We start from the raw sequence: 19,852 nt of genomic DNA, 5'->3' as shown, positions 1-19,852 counted from the left end.
GAGGTAATGGTGCACATGCGATTTGGTCCTGGCTATCATACAAAACAATAAAGGTTGACTCGATGATAATCACCAGGCTCTCGCCGGGAAGCTTCGGTCGGTAGCAAATACGATTCACTATTCTACTGCGACATCCGCAGCCTCCAATCAAAGACCTTGTCATCGGTACCACTAAAACAGTCATGAATACCATTTAATTGCATAACTGATATGGTGGAGTCACTAGTAATCACAAATGAAATACAAGGCGCAGTTCGGGGTTCTTGGTGTTTTGCGCAACATGACATCATATACATCCAATGAAATGCGATGAAACGAGTGACTCACTATGCCTACTATAAACTCTTATACTTATGTCACTGGTGAATATTATTCACTTATTTTACTATCCCTGAGGCAGCTATCCCTCGTGAGTGCCGTCAGTAGTATCAATGAAGCTGTAGCACGATGAGCACTTCTGCGTTACCACTGCCAACTGATATCTAATAGTCATTGATATATATCAAAATGTTATTGAATTAGTATTTTCTCTACTACCATTGCTACCTGATAGTAAGGAGTTATTAGTGATCACTAGTGATAAGCTCAGTTCAGCGCTCTGTTACAATTAGAGTTTGCAGTGTCATGGATGTCAAATGATAATTTGAAGGATGATTCAAATTTTATAACCTGGGGTTGCTAAAAATTAGTCACTAGTAATCATGAGTCACTTTGACAATGGTAGCCATCATTCGTTCATTTTGCTATAGGTGAATATTTTTCCTCTGAGATTGCAGATGTGGTCGAAATACTGGTGGTCAATGGTGACTATGTTCGCTTCAATTTTCTTGACTACTCGCAAATCACAGCTTCATTGACATAAAATGAATGGTCACTCAAAAGGTGATTCGATTATGACCACTAGGAACTGACATGTGTGAGCCAATTGATGCAAAGAAGCCGAGGTGAGGTTATAGTTGCTAAATTTCTGAATTCTTAAGGCTTGTTTCACTAGAACGGCGCAACAGGCACCAATTGACTTGAAGAAATAAATGGAAACAGAAATGTTAACGTAGCAGGAGCAACGCTTCATCAATTGGCTTATAGTAGACTGATGTGCAAAAGAGCTAATTCGAAATTTAGCAGAAGGTTAGTATGTTAAGTGCCTTTAAACTCTTATGGAGCAATTGATTGCGTTGCAAAGGCGACACCTGTGAATCGTTTATGTAAACAATGACCATAAGAGCTATGTGTAGATCTGCGAGAGGAAACTTTATTAATATAAACCAAAAGCACTTTGTTGCAAGACTGTCGACTTTCCTTTGAGTGCAGCACTGACCAGTTTTCACATATCGTGGCACGCTAGGGCAGCTTGCACAAAAGTGTAGTTGTGCCTGTCGTAGGCAGCGCATTCAACTCGCCGGATGTGCTGCATTGACTCTCCCGCGGCCTCAACCAACAGTGCCTGGCGATGCTGTTTCTTGGAGATACCTGGTGGCGTCATGAAAAGACGGTTGCGCCATTCAGCAAGAAAAGCCTTCACACCAGCCTTGAACTTCGAAAAAACTTCTTCGATTGGATTGAAGAATGGGCTGTAGGGTGGAAGCCGCTTCAGTGAGTGATCATTGGTGGCCAAGACAACCTCCTCAGCGCGGCGGTGCGCTGGAGCGTTATCAAACAAGAACACAGCTTCGCTGCCAGGTTCCTGATGATGAACCTTCTTGGACAGATCATCGAGAAATTCGTTGAATACAGCCCAGTGGATCTTGTCCACTAAAGTCCAATGCAGAAGGCCATTTGCAGACATGTAAGCCAAAACATTTATATTCGCGCCCTTGGTGCTGGTTGCAAGACGAATAGCTGGGGCGCCTCGTTTCGCTCAGCCAAAACTTCTTGCGCACCACACGTTGAAATTCGTTTCGTCGATGTAGTACCGCGTGACTGTGGTACCCTCGTTTTGGAGCCATTGAGCGAACTTGCGGCGCTCTTCCTTGACATCAGCACGGTTACGGTCAATTGGCCTCTGTGTAATTAACTTAAGTGTATAACCATGGCCATTGAGAAGCTGATCGATGGTAGACTTGCTGATTGCGGTACCGGGAAACTTCTCTGTCAACGACATCCGGATTTGCATAAGTGTGAAGGATGGGTTCTTTTCTAGAATTTCACGCAGGGTATTGACCACATCTTGGTCAAACTTTTTTGATGAGCCACCACGTTTCTTGGCTGTTTCGCAATCTGTTGCGGTGATTGAGCGCACAGTCTTTATATTTATTCCCAGTGTTTGGGCCAATTGCTTTAAGTCCCCACCTTGTCGGTACGCATCGATGATGCGGGAACGATCCACGGCAGAAACGCGAGCGTACTTGGTCTTTTCTTCATCAGGCATCTTTCTTGGTCCTCCAGTAGCTCGCACCTTGCCCGCTTCCATGGCACAAATTTTCAAAATATTCACTTTACATTAAAGCTCAGGCACGCCTCTCACGATGATCGCACAACGACTGACACTGGTCATTTGCCTGTCGTCTGCACGGAAGTGCGGCACCCCTGATAGAATCAGCCGCATGTCGTCTGCTTTAGTTAGAATGGTAGGCTTTCCTCTCGAACATTAGTTAAAGAATTTATGTTTTGTACAAAGCTGCCATAATTCTCAGACGCAAGCTCTTATGGTCTTTATTACGCGATATAATGAAATGCCTCATTTACGATATCCGGATAATCGTGGTAACACCCCACAGACCACTGCAACTTCATTGATCGTCTGCTCGCACCCTGCAAGAAATGGCTTTCACTATCTTGAACCTTCTGCGAAATTTGAGCGAGAAACATTCGATAAATATCAGCCAAGCTTCGGTTCGCCTCCTTGCGTTCACTGGTGTAAGTTGACACGTTAGCACAAATTATTAGGCTGATGAATAAAAATTACTTTGAACTTTTTCTCTACGACATCAAAGCACTTTGATGCTCAGAAGTCTAGCTTTTCCAAAACCCACCTAGCTTCTTGCGAGCCCATACTATATAGGGATGGTCTTACTTTTGCCTAGCCAGTAGCATATGGCAAAGACCGGAAGCGAAACTGTGATACTCAAACGGGAAAATTCATTGTGGCCGTTCGAAGGGCTTCTTAAAGTCGAAACACAAAGTGGCAGGCTCATGGCGGTCGCGAGAGTAAGCTTTCCCGCAGTTCAAGATTCGCCACTTTTGTCAGCCATTGATTAAGCTCAGGAACGCCTGGCCTTTGCTTCACAAGCGCGCATCCAGCGGATGCACACAGTGAACAGAATTATACAGGAATATTGACAAGAGAGCATCCCATACAATGGACCTTTGACATTTGACATGCATGATGCTATGCGGCATAAGAGTGCAAGAACACTGAACAGAGCTTATCGCTAGTGATCATTATTGGCTCTGCGATGTCAATTAGCAATGTTGACTGATTAAAACTCTCATTTATTGACACTTTCATTTATACGATTCACGGCGTGCATGAATAACGGCTCTGACCATCAAACTACACAAAGTGATCCTTCATCACTAGATGAATCAATCTTAGTATTTCCTATAGTTATGAAATTATAGTTAGTGAATAGCCGTCTGAAGTACATTTCATTTCATATCTATGACGCTATTCTGCATGAAAATTTCAGAACATTATAGTGAGCGCATCACTAATGATGACTAAAGACTCGGCGGTATCTGTTGGCGGTGGTAACGCAAAATGCTACAGCTTCATTGATACTACTGACGGCACTCACGAGGGAAAGCTGCCTCATGGATAGTAAAATAGGTGAATAATATTCACCAGTGACATAAGTATACGAGTTTATAGTAGGCATAGTGAGTCACTCGTTTCATCGTATTTCATTGGATGTATATGATGTCATGTTGCGCAAAACACCAAGAACCCCGAACTGCGCCTTGTATTTCATTTGTGATTACTAGTGACTCCACCATATCAGTTATGCAATTAAATGGTATTCATGACTGTTTTAGTGGTACCGATGACAAGGTCTTTGATTGGAGGCTGCGGATGTCGCAGTAGAATAGTGAATCGTATTTGCTACCGACCGAAGCCTCCCGGCGAGAGCCTAGTGATTATCATCGAGTCAACCTTTATTGTTTTGTATGATAGCCAGGACCAAATCGCATGTGCACCATTACCTCGACGTACTCATGCTGACGTTTCCTCTCAATTATTTTGGAGAATTTTCATCTTCTGTGTCACTGTCATAACGAAGCAGAAAATAAAAAAAAAATTTGCTGGGGCTTAGCTTATGGTTATGCTTTATCATTTAGCCTATGGTTATGCTTACGGTTTAGCTTATGGTTATACTTTATGATTTAGCCTTGGATATGCTTACCGTTTAACTTATGAATATGCTTACGTTTTAAGTAATGGATATGCTTACGGTTCAGCTTATGGTTATGCTTTATTATTTAGGCTATGGTTATGCTTACGGTTTCACTTATGAATATGCTTTCGTTAGCTTATGGTTATGCTATACGTGTGCCTTGTGTAGTTATGCAAATTACTTATCAATGATATATACCATAAGTAATGCAGGATTATTAAACTTCTTTATTCATCATTGTTGGGCACAGTGTCTTGCGATTTCTTTACAGCCATAAACACAGCTCTTCCTATCGGTAGTATCTTTCTGCTCCTTCCATGTTGAATGCGCACGCCTACACTCTGGCAAGCGGTTATATAGTCGGCCTCCGCGATAAACACGCGCTTGCGGCTAACGTCAAACAATGACGCATAGCGCGCGGCAGTGGCCACCTGCGCCGACTCCGAACAAGCTTATGGAGCCAATTCGACTCCGAACACGCTCACGGAGCCAATTTGACTCCCAACACGCTCACGGAGCCAATTCCGACATACGCTGGCTCGCGCGATGCGCGATGTTGACTACGCTAGCGTAGTGAATCTTTTCGCTTCAAAACCTCCAAAAGTGGTCGTTAGTCCCGTGGCAGGATAGCTACTGGTCTACCACCTTGCTCTTTCATTTTCAAGCTGTTAACTCATAATGTGTTCACAAATTTTCAGAAGTCTTGAAATCCAAAGGTTCTTGAATTCCGTTGTGTCTGGATTAAATTCACTGGCGCATGGATTATTTCGGCTGGCGTTTGGATTAAATTGAGTGGCGTCTGGATTAAATTGAGTGGCGCTCGGATTAAAATCACTGGCACTTGGATTAAATTAACTGACGCTTAGATTAAATTGACTGGCGCTCGGATTAAATTGACTGGCGCTTGGATTAAATTGAGCGGGAAAACCTGTAGAAGGCAGCTTTTGTGCCACAACAAAGCTAGCAACTCTAATTTGCACACAAATTTTTTGAATACCAACACACGTACTGATGAACGGTTGGCGTCGGGACCTGGCAGGCATGACGGCTTGCTCTTTCCATACAAAACGTAATACAAGTCCACCACGGCACATCGCAGGCGTGAGTCGTGAGAGAGTGCGGAACTGCAATAAGAAAATAAACAAACAGATGCACTTTTACGCTAAGATGAGACATACATAATGAGAGATGACAGCGTGCGCATTGATAAGGCAGGTAATACTTCACCATGTGGCTCAATACATATTATTACGATATGATTGAGCGATGCTCAAGAGACGAGCCGCCCCGAAAACGACGAAGAAGTTGGTCGGTGCCCTTGGCACGAGCGAGTGTCAGCCTGGCTGCCTGGCTCCAGTGTAAATAGCGTGTAAATAGCATCTCTCATCTGTGTCTTTGCACATGTAACAATATGTATGATTTATGACGTTAGAAGACAAAGCTTGAGAGTAAGTTTGGGGATTATTATGCAAAACACTAATTACTAATTTTTAATAGCCTGGCAAGAGAATCAGAATTGTGACTGCTAGTCAGCCTCAAAAAGCAGTTCAAGAGTTATTAATATGGGACTCCTAGATTTCCAGAAGAATAAAAATATTGCTATGCTTGAAAAGAAACGTGAGCAATCATTGCATTTCATGGCCACTGGTGTCATCATCAGCTGAGAAAAAAGCTGAGAGGTTGGCCTGAATAAATGTTCTGACCTGCTGTTCGGCATTGGGGGAAGGGGAATAGGTGTATACAGAATGAGTGCACATGTCTGATAACCTAACGGGGCAACCACTTGTCAAAGAAGTTAATCACCGCATCGAACAGCTTAATGGAGGTGTCGCCAATACTGTTTGAGAAAGTCGTTTTTTTGTGTGATAGGCTTCCATTAGTTCACATGCAGTCTGGTCTTTGTTCTTGCCTAGAATCTCCTGGAAACACGGTTCACACGAACAGTCGTCGCCGTGCACAGGCAAAGGCACCAGGTCGTCTTTCTAAAATTTTCGCTCGTGTTCCCTGGCTTGGTCATTCAGGCAGTGGAGCCTGGCCCATGCGGCAAGTCCTATGTAGGCCAGGAAGACCGTTGCCTGAATGGCCGGAGGTGTCCAGAGGTGTAATGACCGGTGGTGTGTTAATGGAGGTGTCCCCCTTTAAGCTGTTCAATAGAGAGATAAGCTTCTTTGAGAAGTGGTTTGCCTTGTTAGGTTATCTGACGTGTGCACTCATTGTTGCGCTCTGTCCATGTGTAATCGTTGTTTATACATTCCAGCCTATTTGCCCTGAATAAAGCAGTTGCAAGTTACTGCCTGTGTCATTGTCTGTGCATTCTTTCTCTGTCCTCATCTCCGTCCACACAACATCCTTCCTTGCTTGTTGAACTACATGTCAGCGGCGAGTTCCATTATGAATTTCCACAGGAAGTAGATGGGAGATGAAGACCCAAAGTGCTTTAGTGCTGAAAATACAACCGTGAAGCAATGCCACTTGAGTTCACCTCATCAGCTTCCACAGCCTCTCGGCAAGCTCTTCGGTGTTGAACGGGCTGTCATCGCGTCGCGAGAAGGGTGGGTTCTGCGTCAGCATCAGCAGCAGGGCCAATCTGCATGTATAATTTTGGAAAAAAAAACTACATGAAAAACAGCTTTATTTGCATGTTGCATGTTCCACAGGTAATTATTATGCAGAAGCAAGTCTCACAGACTGGGAATGTGCGAGTACCTGTTTCTGCAGGCTGTACCAGACCAGGAAACGCAGTAAAAAGCATACGTCATTTGCAATAACTGTATCTTGCACTTTCAGCCCGATCTCAAAGCGACACTAAAGGAAAGTATTAGGCCTAGTTAGGCCCCAAGACTATTTAGAAGTCTATTATTGTCTTCGTTGTGCCAGTGTGTGACTGAATTGCGTAGAAAACTACCACCGAAGGTCTCGCTGTTGCCATGCAAATTGAGTCCACCCCCCCCCCCCCCCGCCAGTACTGACGAGTCGATGTGAAACTCTTATGACATTCCCCTCTGCCATTCCCTGTGAAATGACCAGCGTTGACGTCCCATGAGAAGTATCACAGGTGAATATAGGTGGTGTCACAACAATTTACAATTTTCGTCATCTCACTAGCAAAAGCTCTGCTCTGGTTACGAATGAAAAAGCCGTTATTACACGTCTGACCTTTCAATCTAGTTCGACTTAGCATTTTCCTTTCCTTTAGTGTTCCTTTTATTTTTCAGAGCGAACTGCAAGCATGGAGACTTGAAACATCGAAGGACCGGGGCTGTATTATGGCAGAAGCATACAGTGCAGTTAATCAAAATTGTAGAAATTAGCTAACTGAAAAAGTTCAGTTGTTTATAGCAGGTACTGCAACTCTTGTTAGGAACCAAACAAGAAATAAAAGCAGAGTAAATGAACAACCGAAGCCTCTTTCTTCAGTGGGAAGGCACACTGCGCAAGTTGGGGGACAAAAAAAAGGTGCAGGAGCTGTCTTGACTGGTGGCAGATAATTAGATAGGCAGGAATATTTTTTGAAAAGCATGCGTAGCGTTACGAGTGAAGTTATGAGTATGAGTGAACGAGTAGAGATAAAGCTTCTGGGGCCGTATTATCTAAACATCGATTTCATTATCCACTTTCTACGTGTCGTCTGCTAACTGCCAGATGCAGCTTGTGCACCGCCATCGCTCAAATCAGCCACTCAATGCGTGGCATTCGAGTGGTGTCTGAGCCAATGAAGAAAAGAACAAAAATTGAACAACGAAAATGAATCGTTAGATAATATAACATCTGGAAAATAAACATAGTATAGTCTGTACAGAGGAGTGGAACAGGAGACCGGCAATGTGAGCACTGAACACCAAAGTGTCATGGCAGCAGTTTTGCACTGGCATGTGAATAAACTCGTGTGGTCTCCAAGCCATCGCCTCTTTGCAACTCACCTGACGCGAGGCACCGGGTCATTCTCCACGATGTCCAACAGGAAACTGAGGTCGTCTGCATTTCCATCAACTGAAAAAGAAAAGTAATGGTATTAAAGAAAAAGAAAAAGAAAGAGAGAAAATGCAGGCCTGCAAATTCATCATATCTTTCGTTTTTTTTTTGTTATTCCTTGTTTTTTTATGTGATTACGGTGATATCCTACCAGTGAGTATATATTTATGCACATGCTCTTTAGTTTATTTGATAGTCAGAGCCTTGTCTTATCTGTTTTCCCCATGTACTACATGTATTCTTGTGCTGTTTATCCACAATGAATTCACACTGACTAGCTCGGCTTCCGATGGCTTTGCCATCCATCAGCAGCAGCCATGGCCTTATTTTGTTTGTTTACTGGAAGATGAAGGCCTCTCCTGGTGACCTCCAACTGACAAATGACCGTGTCATGCATCAGCCGGATCTGTATTATTCCTGAAAATTTCCAAATTTCATCACACCACCTAAGACTGCTTTTCACCTGTGGGACTCTCAACATCTGAAGTTGGGAAATAAAGACTTTGGCCAACCTGTCGTGTAGTCGACAAGAGCCTCCAGAGCGGCCAGGCGGACATCAATAAAGAGTCCGTACTGGGCGTACTCGCGGAACAGCGCGGATATGTTGGGAAGGTGACCCATCTTCTGCAGCTTGCGGATAGCCTTCAAACACCTGGCATAACACAAGGAAAAAAGTAAAAAAAAAAAAATGCGACCAATAGCCTTGTCACAATGGTGCACTAAATGCGCTTAAGCTTAAGCCGCCTTCAAAACATCCATTGCTAAAAAATAGTGTGCTGCCCTTTGTTTTAATTAGTAATTGTGATATTTTAATTTTTTTCCCACTACTCTCTGTCATGCATTGGCCTTTAGAACAAACAAACAAAAAGAAAGAAACAAACAAACAAATACCGCAATTTACTGTGCCTGATGTTCAACTAGTCACTTTTGAGCACTCACGAGTGCTCTGACAGCAAGCTTTGCATTTGGCTGGTAAAAATTGAGTGCACAAAACACATTCGCCTGTTTTCTTTCTTTTCTTTATTTTTCGGAGTGCCTGCTCAGAGCTCTCACAGGCGCTTTCACCCATGACCTGGGAGCGCAACCTGCACCTGGCAGAGTTTACGTCACATGACTGTTGCAACTTATCTTTTGACGACCTGCCCCAATACCACTTCTTTCTCTCAATCCCCACTGAAATATAATCAACCTGAATCTTACATCCAATCTGTGCTGCTGCCTTTCCATCTTTCAATGTTTCTATCATTTGCCTTACCGCTTGCAAGATGATGGAAAAAACTTGAAAGGAAGCAAGAGATTGTGAAACAAGCCAAGAAAAGGAACACAGAGGTGATTATTCATAAAGTGAAATGCATTAGCTTTATGTCTGCTGGAAATGTTGCCACATGCAAGTTGTTTTAATGTTTACCGGTGATTGCCTATGCCAGATCACCATTGTCATCAAGTCATTAATTTTGTGAAAGGTACACTTGGTGTATTGAAATTTCCCCAACGTTGTCACCAAATAGACCCCGTACAGACGTCTCCAATTAGATTGCGCATGTGATGTGAATAGTGTTATATATTCTCGAATCAACATGAGCATCAGCGATTACTCTGAAATGTACAATGATGCATGTGTAAATACCGGACTAACTTCAACAGTGAGCTTAAATTCGATGACTGCTGATGGTGCTTGCCACTGCTGCTACCTTCAGGGCACAGGTTCACCTAATGAATGTTTAATTATTTCTCAATGTCATCTGGAAGTTAAATTAACATCAAAGTACACGGGTGTATTTTACATTTCACCCCCGTCGAAATGCGCCGGCCGTGGCTGACATTTTATCCTGCGACTTTGTGCTTTGCAGCGCAGCACTAAAGCCACTAAGCAACCAAGGCTGGTCATCTGGAAGTGCTTCTGCTTCTTCACTACATTGTGACAATATCAATGTGACATCCTTGAAGTTCATCATGGCTATTTGGGTTGCCCTCATATTTCATTTGAAAGACTGTGATGCAATTAACTCACCCTACTGTTATAGTGTACTTGTAGCAAGGCAAGAGCTTCTCGAGGTTGAGGCAGCGGGTGATTTCCTCCAGGATCAGCTTGGTGTCTGCTGACAGTGATTCAACGGTGATTGGCTGGCTGTAAAAGAAAGGTCAGCTATTCAGAACTTACTTGCGAATGCAGCATATCACGCAGAGATTTTTCAGCTGGGAACGAAAGCGAAGTAGTACCCTGCTTGGGCCAGGACGGACACAACCGGCGTCACCGTTTCGCCAAGGGCTTCGATGAGAGCAGTCCGGTAGTAGTTGTCGGAAAACTGGCAAAACCAAAATGCAAACAGTTTTCAAAAGTCAGCCAGTGTTGCACGGCCAGCTTACCTGACAAGCTGACAGTCTTACACACTTCTCACAGCACAAGCACTGTGTCTTGCACCAATATACTTCATTTCTGTTTTATTGGCAACTCCAGAATCAGTTACTCATGCTGGAAACAGTGTCCAAATAAACAAAGATGGCTACGACATCCAGGTTCATGGCAGCTCTTTTACTTGGTGCTGCGCTCATGTGCTCTCGTTTGTGGCGTTGAACAGAGGTGTTTCGTCAAAGCCAAAAGGGTCCTTGCTGCCGATTACCTTATTTTGATCGGTTTCAAGAATTTCAGCGAAGAAACTGTGGAAATTGTTGCGCTGTGCTTGCCGACATCTGGCCTGCCCAGCGAGCCGCATTAGATTTTTTTTTTAAGACAGAGAGCCTTTCAAGCGAGCTGGAGGTTTTAAAAATGGGGACGTATTTGTGCGTAGCGGACCTCCAAAAGGTGCAAGCACTTGTTTGTGGTGTTGTTACACTGGTACAGGTACGATACTTGACTGTTTTCGACCTTCATAGACAACCCTGCACTGCGACTCGAGTTGTAGTAAATCACACAGAGCATCTCACAATATATTGGTAGTAATGTCTGTCTTGCTTTCAAAAGCTAAATATGGTATTCTACACTAAGATAAAAAACTACAATGTTACCTGGTCAATATGCCTTGCAATAAAAACAAATGAGAGTTCTGTTTGTGAGTCGGGGCCGCACCTTTCTTTTTATGTTAGGTGATATGTGTGATAAGGTCGTCTGCGTCCGTTGACTGGTGCTTGTTCATGCTTGCAGTATGCAGTGTTCGAGGTAGGGCTTGGGCGTTCGAACACGGCAGGCACCCGCCGCCCGTAGAAACTCTCAAACTCTAGTCACATGCGAGAAGTGAGTAACAGCCAATCGGACCAAGTTGAGTTTCTTCCAACATGTTTCCAGAATTTATCGAAGGTTTTCTTTTGGGCAAAGTCACTTACATTAGCACAAGCGCATGACTTCAGAATGAACTGAATCAGTTGTAATGAAAGTGAGGTGTGTGCACAATGTTGGAAAGCAAACTAGTGGCGATGTGCGTAGGTCGAATACTCCAAAACAAAAGCTGGAACGAACACTGTATGTTGTTGCTTCCAAATATCTTGCGAGCAAATAAACTGACAACTCAACGCGCTGCATGAGAAAACAACATCTTCTGCCTGCACCGCTAAACTAAAGCATGCTATGATATGTTGCTTTGCGGCAGGACGTGTGTCATGACCAACTTCAGACTTTCTGAGGCAGTTATCATTCCTGCTTCCGTGCCTACAGACAAAAGTACATTAGAGAGAATACCCCTGCTGCTTAAAGCATTAGTAACACTAATGCTGGGGCAGAAAGTAAATGAAGAAAACCAAATGAAGCTTAGACATACATCACTATATTTATTAAAGCGGCTGCCTAAACAAAGCACACTATGCGATTTGAAACGCCAGCAAGATAGCGAAGGCAATGTTTTGCTCACCGGGAAGAACGAAGTCCCGAGTGAAGTGTTTCGAACAAACCGACGTAATATATTTTCCCAATGTGAAGTTTTTTTATCCAAGTGGCTATCTGATGCGCTATGCCTACTTCTGTTGCGAAAAGATGAAATCATACATTGCTGTCTTTCCACCATGACGACACGCATAATGGTACACAACAAGTCTTTTGACATTTGAATTTTTTTTTTTCATTTTTGGGTTTGTGTGTGGCGGCATCATGACAATTTGAGAACCACGAGGCATTCAGCATGTGCTGTGATAGAAGACCTCCTTTTGATTTAAGCCTGAACCTGCATTGGCTGTTTCTCGGCGCGGCCGCAAGGTGGGGAGGGGGAGCGAACATTTAGTTGGAGTCCCCAATATTTGCCTTCTAAAGGCAAGAAAAAAGAAGCGCTGGACAGAACCAACACCATGGTAAACTTATATACCAGAAAGGGAACATCTAACCATGGAATAAGTTAGTGGAAACTGGGGACAGGGGATGACAACTTGGTGGAAAAGCATTTGCTTGTGCAATGCATAATTACCAAAGCAGGCCAATAAGGGACCAGGTGTGCAAAAATTCTCTTACATAGGCACTGTCTTCGATTGGCTATTGCTGTGGTGATAGTCTTGTCACAGCAACCTAAACTTCTGTTGCCCTCTTTGGCACCCAAACTTCCACCAGCAAGATTATTCCTACATAACTAAAGTTCAGCAACTACAAAACATGTGAAATATTTGTGGCATGCCCTGGATAAGTGAAGGAACATGTCAATAACTCGAAAGCACCCACAACAGCTACTGCCATATATGACGATTAAAGTACTTTCAAATTTTAAAAAATGAAGCGTAGGACAGAATCCCCACATTTACTCAAACGTAGGTGCTTTATGAAGTAGGTGCTTGCATTCAAAGCAACTAGTTTAATTTAATTTGGAGTTTAATACACTGGTTACCAAAGTTGGCGAGCCGCCGGGCCCAACCGCAGAATCCACATTGCCAAAGCTGGCGATTCACCGGGTTGGAGGCTGGGGGTATCATTGGTATAAAAATTAATTTACAGATGGCTCAGCGGGAAATATATGCTATGCTCGTATAAAAATGCTGTCAACAGATGGCCCTCCTTACAAAGTTACAAATTTTAATATTCTTCGCACTTAGTATTTAGCGGAAGTTTGTGTAGCGCCATTAAAAATAATCCACGGTTGGTACAGGTCTCAGGGACAGATATTCAAGGATATTCAAGGACTTCAAAGGCCCTGTCAAAGATATTTAAAGGGTGCACAGTGGCATCGATCCAGCAATTTTTTGCTATAACAACATTTTCAAAACACTACAGCTAAACTTGGTGATAATGAATTTGGTAAAATTGGCACTTTACTTCGTCATATTGAAATTGGACCTTTTATGCAAAAGGTACAGTTTCCAATGTATTTTTCTTGCATGCAAGAGGCCGTAAAACTTTTCTGCATTATCGCGCAACCAGAAAAATAAACAAATTTCATGATGAAAAAGGCATTGTTTTTTTAATTTGTGAGTCCACGACCAAAGATATGCTTTCATGCCATGTCGATGATGTCTTTACATCGGCGGTACGAAACGAAGCCTGAGAAACTTTCACGTTCACTCCGCCGCCACGGCTGATAGAGTTGCCTGCAGTTGCATGACTTTGCACCTGCCATAGATCCAAAGATAAAGCGTGGCCTTGTGAAAAAGAAAAGGCGAGTTACCGCACCCTCTTTTGTGCTGCACACCTAATGTAGCAGGATTTCACTGCAATGTCAGCCTCGCATCCCTCTCTCCCGTCTCCCTTCCACTCTACTGAAACATGAGTCCGACAGCGCCGACAGAGAATTGGTGGAAGGGAGAAGGGAGAAAGTGCGACAGGGTGTGACTGCGACGAATTCGTGCTGTGCGGGGTAAAGAAATTTGAGGGTTTTCAAGGGACAAAAGGAATTCCTGGACTTTCAAGGGCCTTAAAAACGTACTTTTCAATTCCACGGGTTTTCAGGAATTTCAAGGACCTGTGTGTACCATGTAATCGGTACGAAGGTTGCCGCAGCGCGCATAATATATGGTAGCCAATGGGTTAACATTCCAAAGCAACACGTGGGCTATAATGGATGCCATAGTAGAGGCCTCTAATTTAATTTTGACCAGCTGGATTTTTTTTTGTTAAACACACGCCCAAATCTAAATACTATATGAGCGTTCTTGCATTTTGGTTCGAATGGATTGCGGCCTCTATGGCCACCGTGACCTGATGCTCATCAGCAGAATGCCCTGTGGCAGGTCAAAGCAAGTAGTAAAACAACAGTAGACAATGTCTGGAGCATAAAGTAAAATTGTCCTAAAGAACTGGAAGTTGAATGTTCCAAAGTCATTTTCAGAGATTTTCTGAGCAACAAACCATAGTAAACTAGGTGTGTTACTCCTAGCCATCATCCCGCCCTTCTACAATTGTTCAAGCGTACTGCGACTCAATTTGCTGTACGATACTTGAACTATAACTTCCGTTACTCTTAGCACTGGCAGATCAAACCGTCCTTCTATACTATCAAGTCTATTTGTGATGCACCTTTTAACAGACCCTATCATGACAACATCGATTAAGATGCTGAAAGTGCATACTAAGGACTTGACTGTCTTGGTACTATACCAAGCAGTTTCTCACGTAAACTTGCCGCAATGTTTCGTCTGTGAGAAAGGGTAACGCCATTTTGTAGAAACCATCCAGGAGCCAAACTAGTGAGTGCAGATGAGCCAGGGCCACATAAAACAATTAAAAGGATTGAAAAAAAGCTAGGGTCTTACATTTGTGCCCAATTCTTTTTTTGCGTGTGTCTTTCATGCACTAATGTAGTATTAGGGTCTATAAACAGAAAGCTTTATCCTAGAAACAAGGAAAGGCTTAAATTTGAGGGGTGCTTAGATTTGGGAAAATGCAGTACTTCTGCAGTTCTTCTGCATCGACTTGAACACTTGAGCACAGATTGGGTGATTAAAACAGCTACGCAGATGAAGAGAAGGATGTTCAACAGCACGTGCCAGCATGTGCCTTGAAAATAAGCAAAATTGGGTTTTTGTGATCAAGTCACTAACTGCTGCGCTTACTGACCTTGTTCTTGCTGTTTTCATTGTACTTGAAGAGGTCGAATAGAAACTTCATCACTTCTGGCGCACAGATACCATGGATGGTTCGTAGGCCTGCCATGGCCACAGGAATCGCCTGCGAGAAAGCCGTGTCAACACCTTCAAGTGGAATACCTTCAACCTTGAAGTCTTCATGACAACTGCTTCTTATGACTGTTGACCTTACAGCCTTCCTCACAGCTCAGGCAGCATAGCTTGCACTGGTCCACCTTATATTCTCATCCTCCGTCGTTGGCTTTTGGCTCTGATGCTAATGACAATGACACTTTTGTCGTTGCCATCGACCCTCCTCACAACATGAGCGGTCTGCGTTTTGTACCGATTCATTTCATTTTTCATAATCCTCACTCTATGTCACTGGCTCCAAGGCTAATCGCAAAGGGCATCAATGACAAGGAAAATGACATCATTTGTCACTGTTTCCAGGATTTACCGCTTGTAATGATAAATTATACGAAAATAATTGAAAATAATGTGAACTGTTACAAAAGTATGGCTCTGAATTTGTGCTCGTGCAAGTACTATCCCTTTCAACTGTGCCAAGTGATCATCTGCTTAGCTAACATGGGCTAATTCATTTCATGACAAACAACGTGGAGGAGAGCTCCAAGTGAATCTTGACAGCCTCTGAGGATGAACGCTTTACATTTTCCGCAGACATTAGATTACACAAGTCAGGCAGAATGCAAATGAAATGGATCATTACAAACCATAATACTGGCCCTTGGCTGACGTTCTCGGTTGATCACGCCTGAGACTATTACTTTCAATTAACACCACATGTCTAAGCCAGTCGCCATGACGAGGTACCATGGCAGGTACTACATCAGACAAATCAAGACCAAAAGGAAAGCATACCAGAAAGTGACTAGTCAATAGGGCATCAGCCAGCTGAACACAGATCACTGCATGCGTAGAAGTTACTTTTCAGATTCTCAGAATTTGAACTTAGAAACATAAGGGAGGGAGAAAATGGATGCGAATGGTAACCTTGTACAGATGCAGCAGCTGTCATACCTTCTGGAGAAAGTAGTGCTGGAAGTTTGAGAAGTTGTTCTGCCTGATGATGTGCGGGCAGGAGTGTGAGCCAAACATCTTCCTGAAGATGGTCATCATCGCCGGTGGCCCCGCCCACGTTGACACCATGTGGTTGGCCACCTGCCAATTGTGGACACCAAACGAGTTTATGATCACGCAAGGCTCAATGCCATCTTGTTTCTAATAAAGCTTGCTCTTTAGCATAACACGAGAAAAATGATTGGTACAGACATTTACTACAGGCAGTATAGTTTTTTTTTTACAAACAAAAATTTATTTTTATTTTTCGTGCCTGCATGATGAGGTTTAGATTGCATGTCTGCAATTGGCATTATGAGTTGGCTGCTTAGTTCGTTGACTGACTGAGTGATTGGCTGATCGCGTTTATTGTTTCAGTGCAACACAGGAGCTACAAGAGATGAGAGATGTCATACAGCAGAAATGATTGATTGACTGATTGATGGACTGATTGGGTGGTCAATGGAGAGTTGAGTTGATCAATCAATTGAGAGGAGTTTGACGTTCCGAAGCAACGTGAGAAGTATGACAGATGCATGGCAGAGGCCTACAGATTAACCTAGACAGTACAGGCTTCTCTAGAGCGCACCCAAAGCATGGTATGCAAACATTATTGTGTTGCACTTGCACCAGAACGAAAACTGAGGCACCTGGGGATTGAACCTGTGACTTGTACCCATGACCTCATTGCTCAGCAGCAGAATACCACAGTCATTCAGCCAGGACGGTGAGAGACATAGCTACAGCAACATCAAAATTCAAACTAGCTCCTCATGGTGAAAAGCCTGGTAGCAAAGCTACAGGGTGCCAAATTTTGTGACTTTACCCCAAATTATCACGCTTATTCTAATCTTTCTTTTCCCTACTTAGTAGCAAGCATGCGCATATCCTTTTGCCTTTTCTCTTTCCTGCTAAGCGCCGGAAATTTCTTAACGAAATCTCCACAGAGCCTGTTGGGCGAGACAGACGGCACAACAAACCCCTGGAGATACGGAAAAAAAGAAAGCTTGACTTTAAAAATGAAGTAAGCAAGCGACCTCACCTGACGCAGGCAAAACGCAGCAGCGCATCGCACCCTGTAGAAGCAGTGCTCATTCTCAATGGTGTCCGTCAGTGCAAGCCGAGTCTGCGGGGTGGGGAACTTGCACAGCGCTTCAATTGCCTGCATTTCAGGGCACAGAAACGAGTTAATTTCGAAATTACGAATCAATTAACATTTCACAGCATCATTCTTGTTATTCTCCATAAATTTGTAGAAGGAGCCCTCTCAAGCCTTAGCCATGGACTACCTGTAATTCATAAACAAGAAGGGGGGCATATATGAACAACGAATATGTCAAATACAGTGGAACCACAATATAACAACAGAAATACAACGAATAACGGATATGAAAAGGTAGGGAAAATACAATTTTTTTTCGCCAGTAATACCACAACGAATATTTGCTTATAACAAGTTCTGGATATAACGAAGGTATTTTATTTTAGAGTAAAACACCATCATAACAAGATTTTATGGTTGTTAAAGCAGCCTATAATAAGGAGTATACCCTGAGCAAAATATAAAAATAAAATGAACAGACACACAAAATTTACGTACAGAAATACTGTGATAGCATACAAAATGCACTCAACCTGTAAAGTCAATGATGTATTGCGAAATAAGAAGTTGTACAGATAGAAGGATGAATTGATGCACAACAATGTGCCAGCCATGCTGACTAAATTTTTTTTTCAGTAGGCAGACTATTTTAAAACAGGATGTCAGTACTGCTGGTTACCAGTGTCCATGCTGTAAACATCCCCAGAATGTCGGCTAATGGTGTGAACTTTAGAACCAGAGCACATTTACTATGAAAAGTGTAAGATGTTGTTGCCACAAATGCCTTCATGTGCCATCAACAGTGTTTTTAATTGCAAGAACATGTCTAAATGCATGCTAAAAGGCATAATGTTTAGGAACTACACAACTTCACACTGTGCAGCTTGTCAATGAGAGGGAACTGACCTCAATTTGAGACGTGACATCCCGCTCATAGCGCAGCTGGTACTGCCACTGGTAGTCAGGCTGGATGAAAATCACCTGCCGCAGAAGCAGCATGTCGGGGTCGATCCGGATCCAGAGCACAGGAGAATCGGCACTGTGGAGGCAGGAAGGCAGGCAGAGTTTGCAGAGCTCCACTCTAACATACTGACCAAGTGCCCCCACCTGTGCAAGCATAACCCCCCCCACCCCCCCTTTAATTCGCTCTGTGTGGAGTTAATTTTGGCCTTTACTGTCACTTTTAATGACCCCTGCAGATTTGGCCAGTGTGCTGTGAAACTATGCCATACATAACAGCAGTCATCAGCTGAAAGCTTCAAATGGCTTACTCCATAGCACTGAGATCCATGTCCACCTCCTCACCAGTGCAAAGGGGAATTTTCTTTTTCTTGTTCCTGTTGGGGAAAAAATTTTTGCGTTATAAAACATAATGGCACAGGTAGCACATAGAAAAACATGGTATTCTATCAGATCAAGTACCAGATACAGGTTCAAGTGTGCATTATCAGTAAGAGCATGCTAAGCAGAGCAAAACACTGTAAGTGTTTATATCTATTCTTTTGGTTCTTTAGCATATGATGTAGGCCCATTTCCAAATTAACACAAGAATGTACAAAAGCTTAAGAGCTTGACAGTTCTGACTTATGGTACACACACACACACCAGTATTGATATATGCATGAAAAACGGCGAATCAGCTCTGTGGAAATCAAGATTTTTATGAACCCGCATGAATCATGAAGGAAAAAATTATTTGGGCTTCCTTTATAGAACAGTGCTACTGTAAGGTGGATGGCAGTCTTTTTCCTTTCATGTCTGCAAAAAAATGTCTTTAGTCCTAACTCGCAATAAAAAGAAAAAATAAAGAATTATGACTGCATATAAGTTACCTTTAAGCATAGTGTCAAATGCTGTGCTTTCACGGCTCGAGTATTCTACAAAATGTTCTATGTACTCTTGCAATTAACCTGGGAACTTTACTTCGCCTTATAGAAGCTCATAGCTTCTAATGGCCAACTGTCATCGATGACAAAGATGAAGGACTGCTAACAATGGTCAGGCATCATTTGGATAGTTGCGTTTCTTCAGTAGGTGGAGGCAATTGTGGGTAGAAGCCCTAAAAAGCCAATAATGGCCACTGCTCTGCTATTTTACGTAGCAGTGTCGGCAGTCAAGCTTTTTGCGCGAGAAGACGTTAGGCACCAGCCTAAAGTGACAAGATTTCCTTCCTCCAACACAGCCTGCATGGCAGAAAGACTAAGGTCAGTACATTGCATGTCCTGCGATTTCCTCCACCTCTCTTCTTTTGTCTGTGCTACGTCGCATTGCCCAGGCAACACTATGCATGACCTGCGTGACCCCTTAGTGGGTTGCTGTGAATGCCTGTAGCTACATCACTCTCCATGTGGCCTTCTAGATCCCAATGAGCAGCCACACAATGCTAAATACT

The 19,852-nt window shown here is 43.2% G+C and overlaps 1 protein-coding gene across 2 annotated transcripts in view; it reads right to left on the bottom strand.

Annotated features, from left to right (window-relative positions):
- LOC135914568 (transcription initiation factor TFIID subunit 2-like) overlaps positions 1–19,852 on the bottom strand; it is a 66,057-nt gene that overhangs the window by 25,503 nt on the left and 20,702 nt on the right. The window contains exons 18-28 of one of the 2 annotated variants that reach the window (XM_070540374.1): positions 18,732–18,797; positions 18,367–18,499; positions 17,401–17,520; positions 16,320–16,460; positions 15,268–15,378; positions 10,527–10,612; positions 10,318–10,434; positions 8,819–8,958; positions 8,255–8,324; positions 6,817–6,921; positions 5,338–5,458 (exon numbers count right to left, since the gene is read on the bottom strand). In XM_070540374.1, coding sequence (XP_070396475.1) covers positions 5,338–5,458; positions 6,817–6,921; positions 8,255–8,324; positions 8,819–8,958; positions 10,318–10,434; positions 10,527–10,612; positions 15,268–15,378; positions 16,320–16,460; positions 17,401–17,520; positions 18,367–18,499; positions 18,732–18,797 — 1,210 coding nt within the window. The remainder of the gene's footprint in view (positions 1–5,337; positions 5,459–6,816; positions 6,922–8,254; positions 8,325–8,818; positions 8,959–10,317; positions 10,435–10,526; positions 10,613–15,267; positions 15,379–16,319; positions 16,461–17,400; positions 17,521–18,366; positions 18,500–18,731; positions 18,798–19,852) is intronic. The other variant, XM_070540375.1, reaches the window with a different exon arrangement.

Source organism: Dermacentor albipictus, chromosome 6 (genome assembly GCF_038994185.2).
Source record: "Dermacentor albipictus isolate Rhodes 1998 colony chromosome 6, USDA_Dalb.pri_finalv2, whole genome shotgun sequence".
In the NCBI taxonomy this organism is placed as follows: domain Eukaryota; kingdom Metazoa; phylum Arthropoda; class Arachnida; order Ixodida; family Ixodidae; genus Dermacentor; species Dermacentor albipictus.
This window is presented reverse-complemented; position numbering and strand designations above follow the sequence as displayed.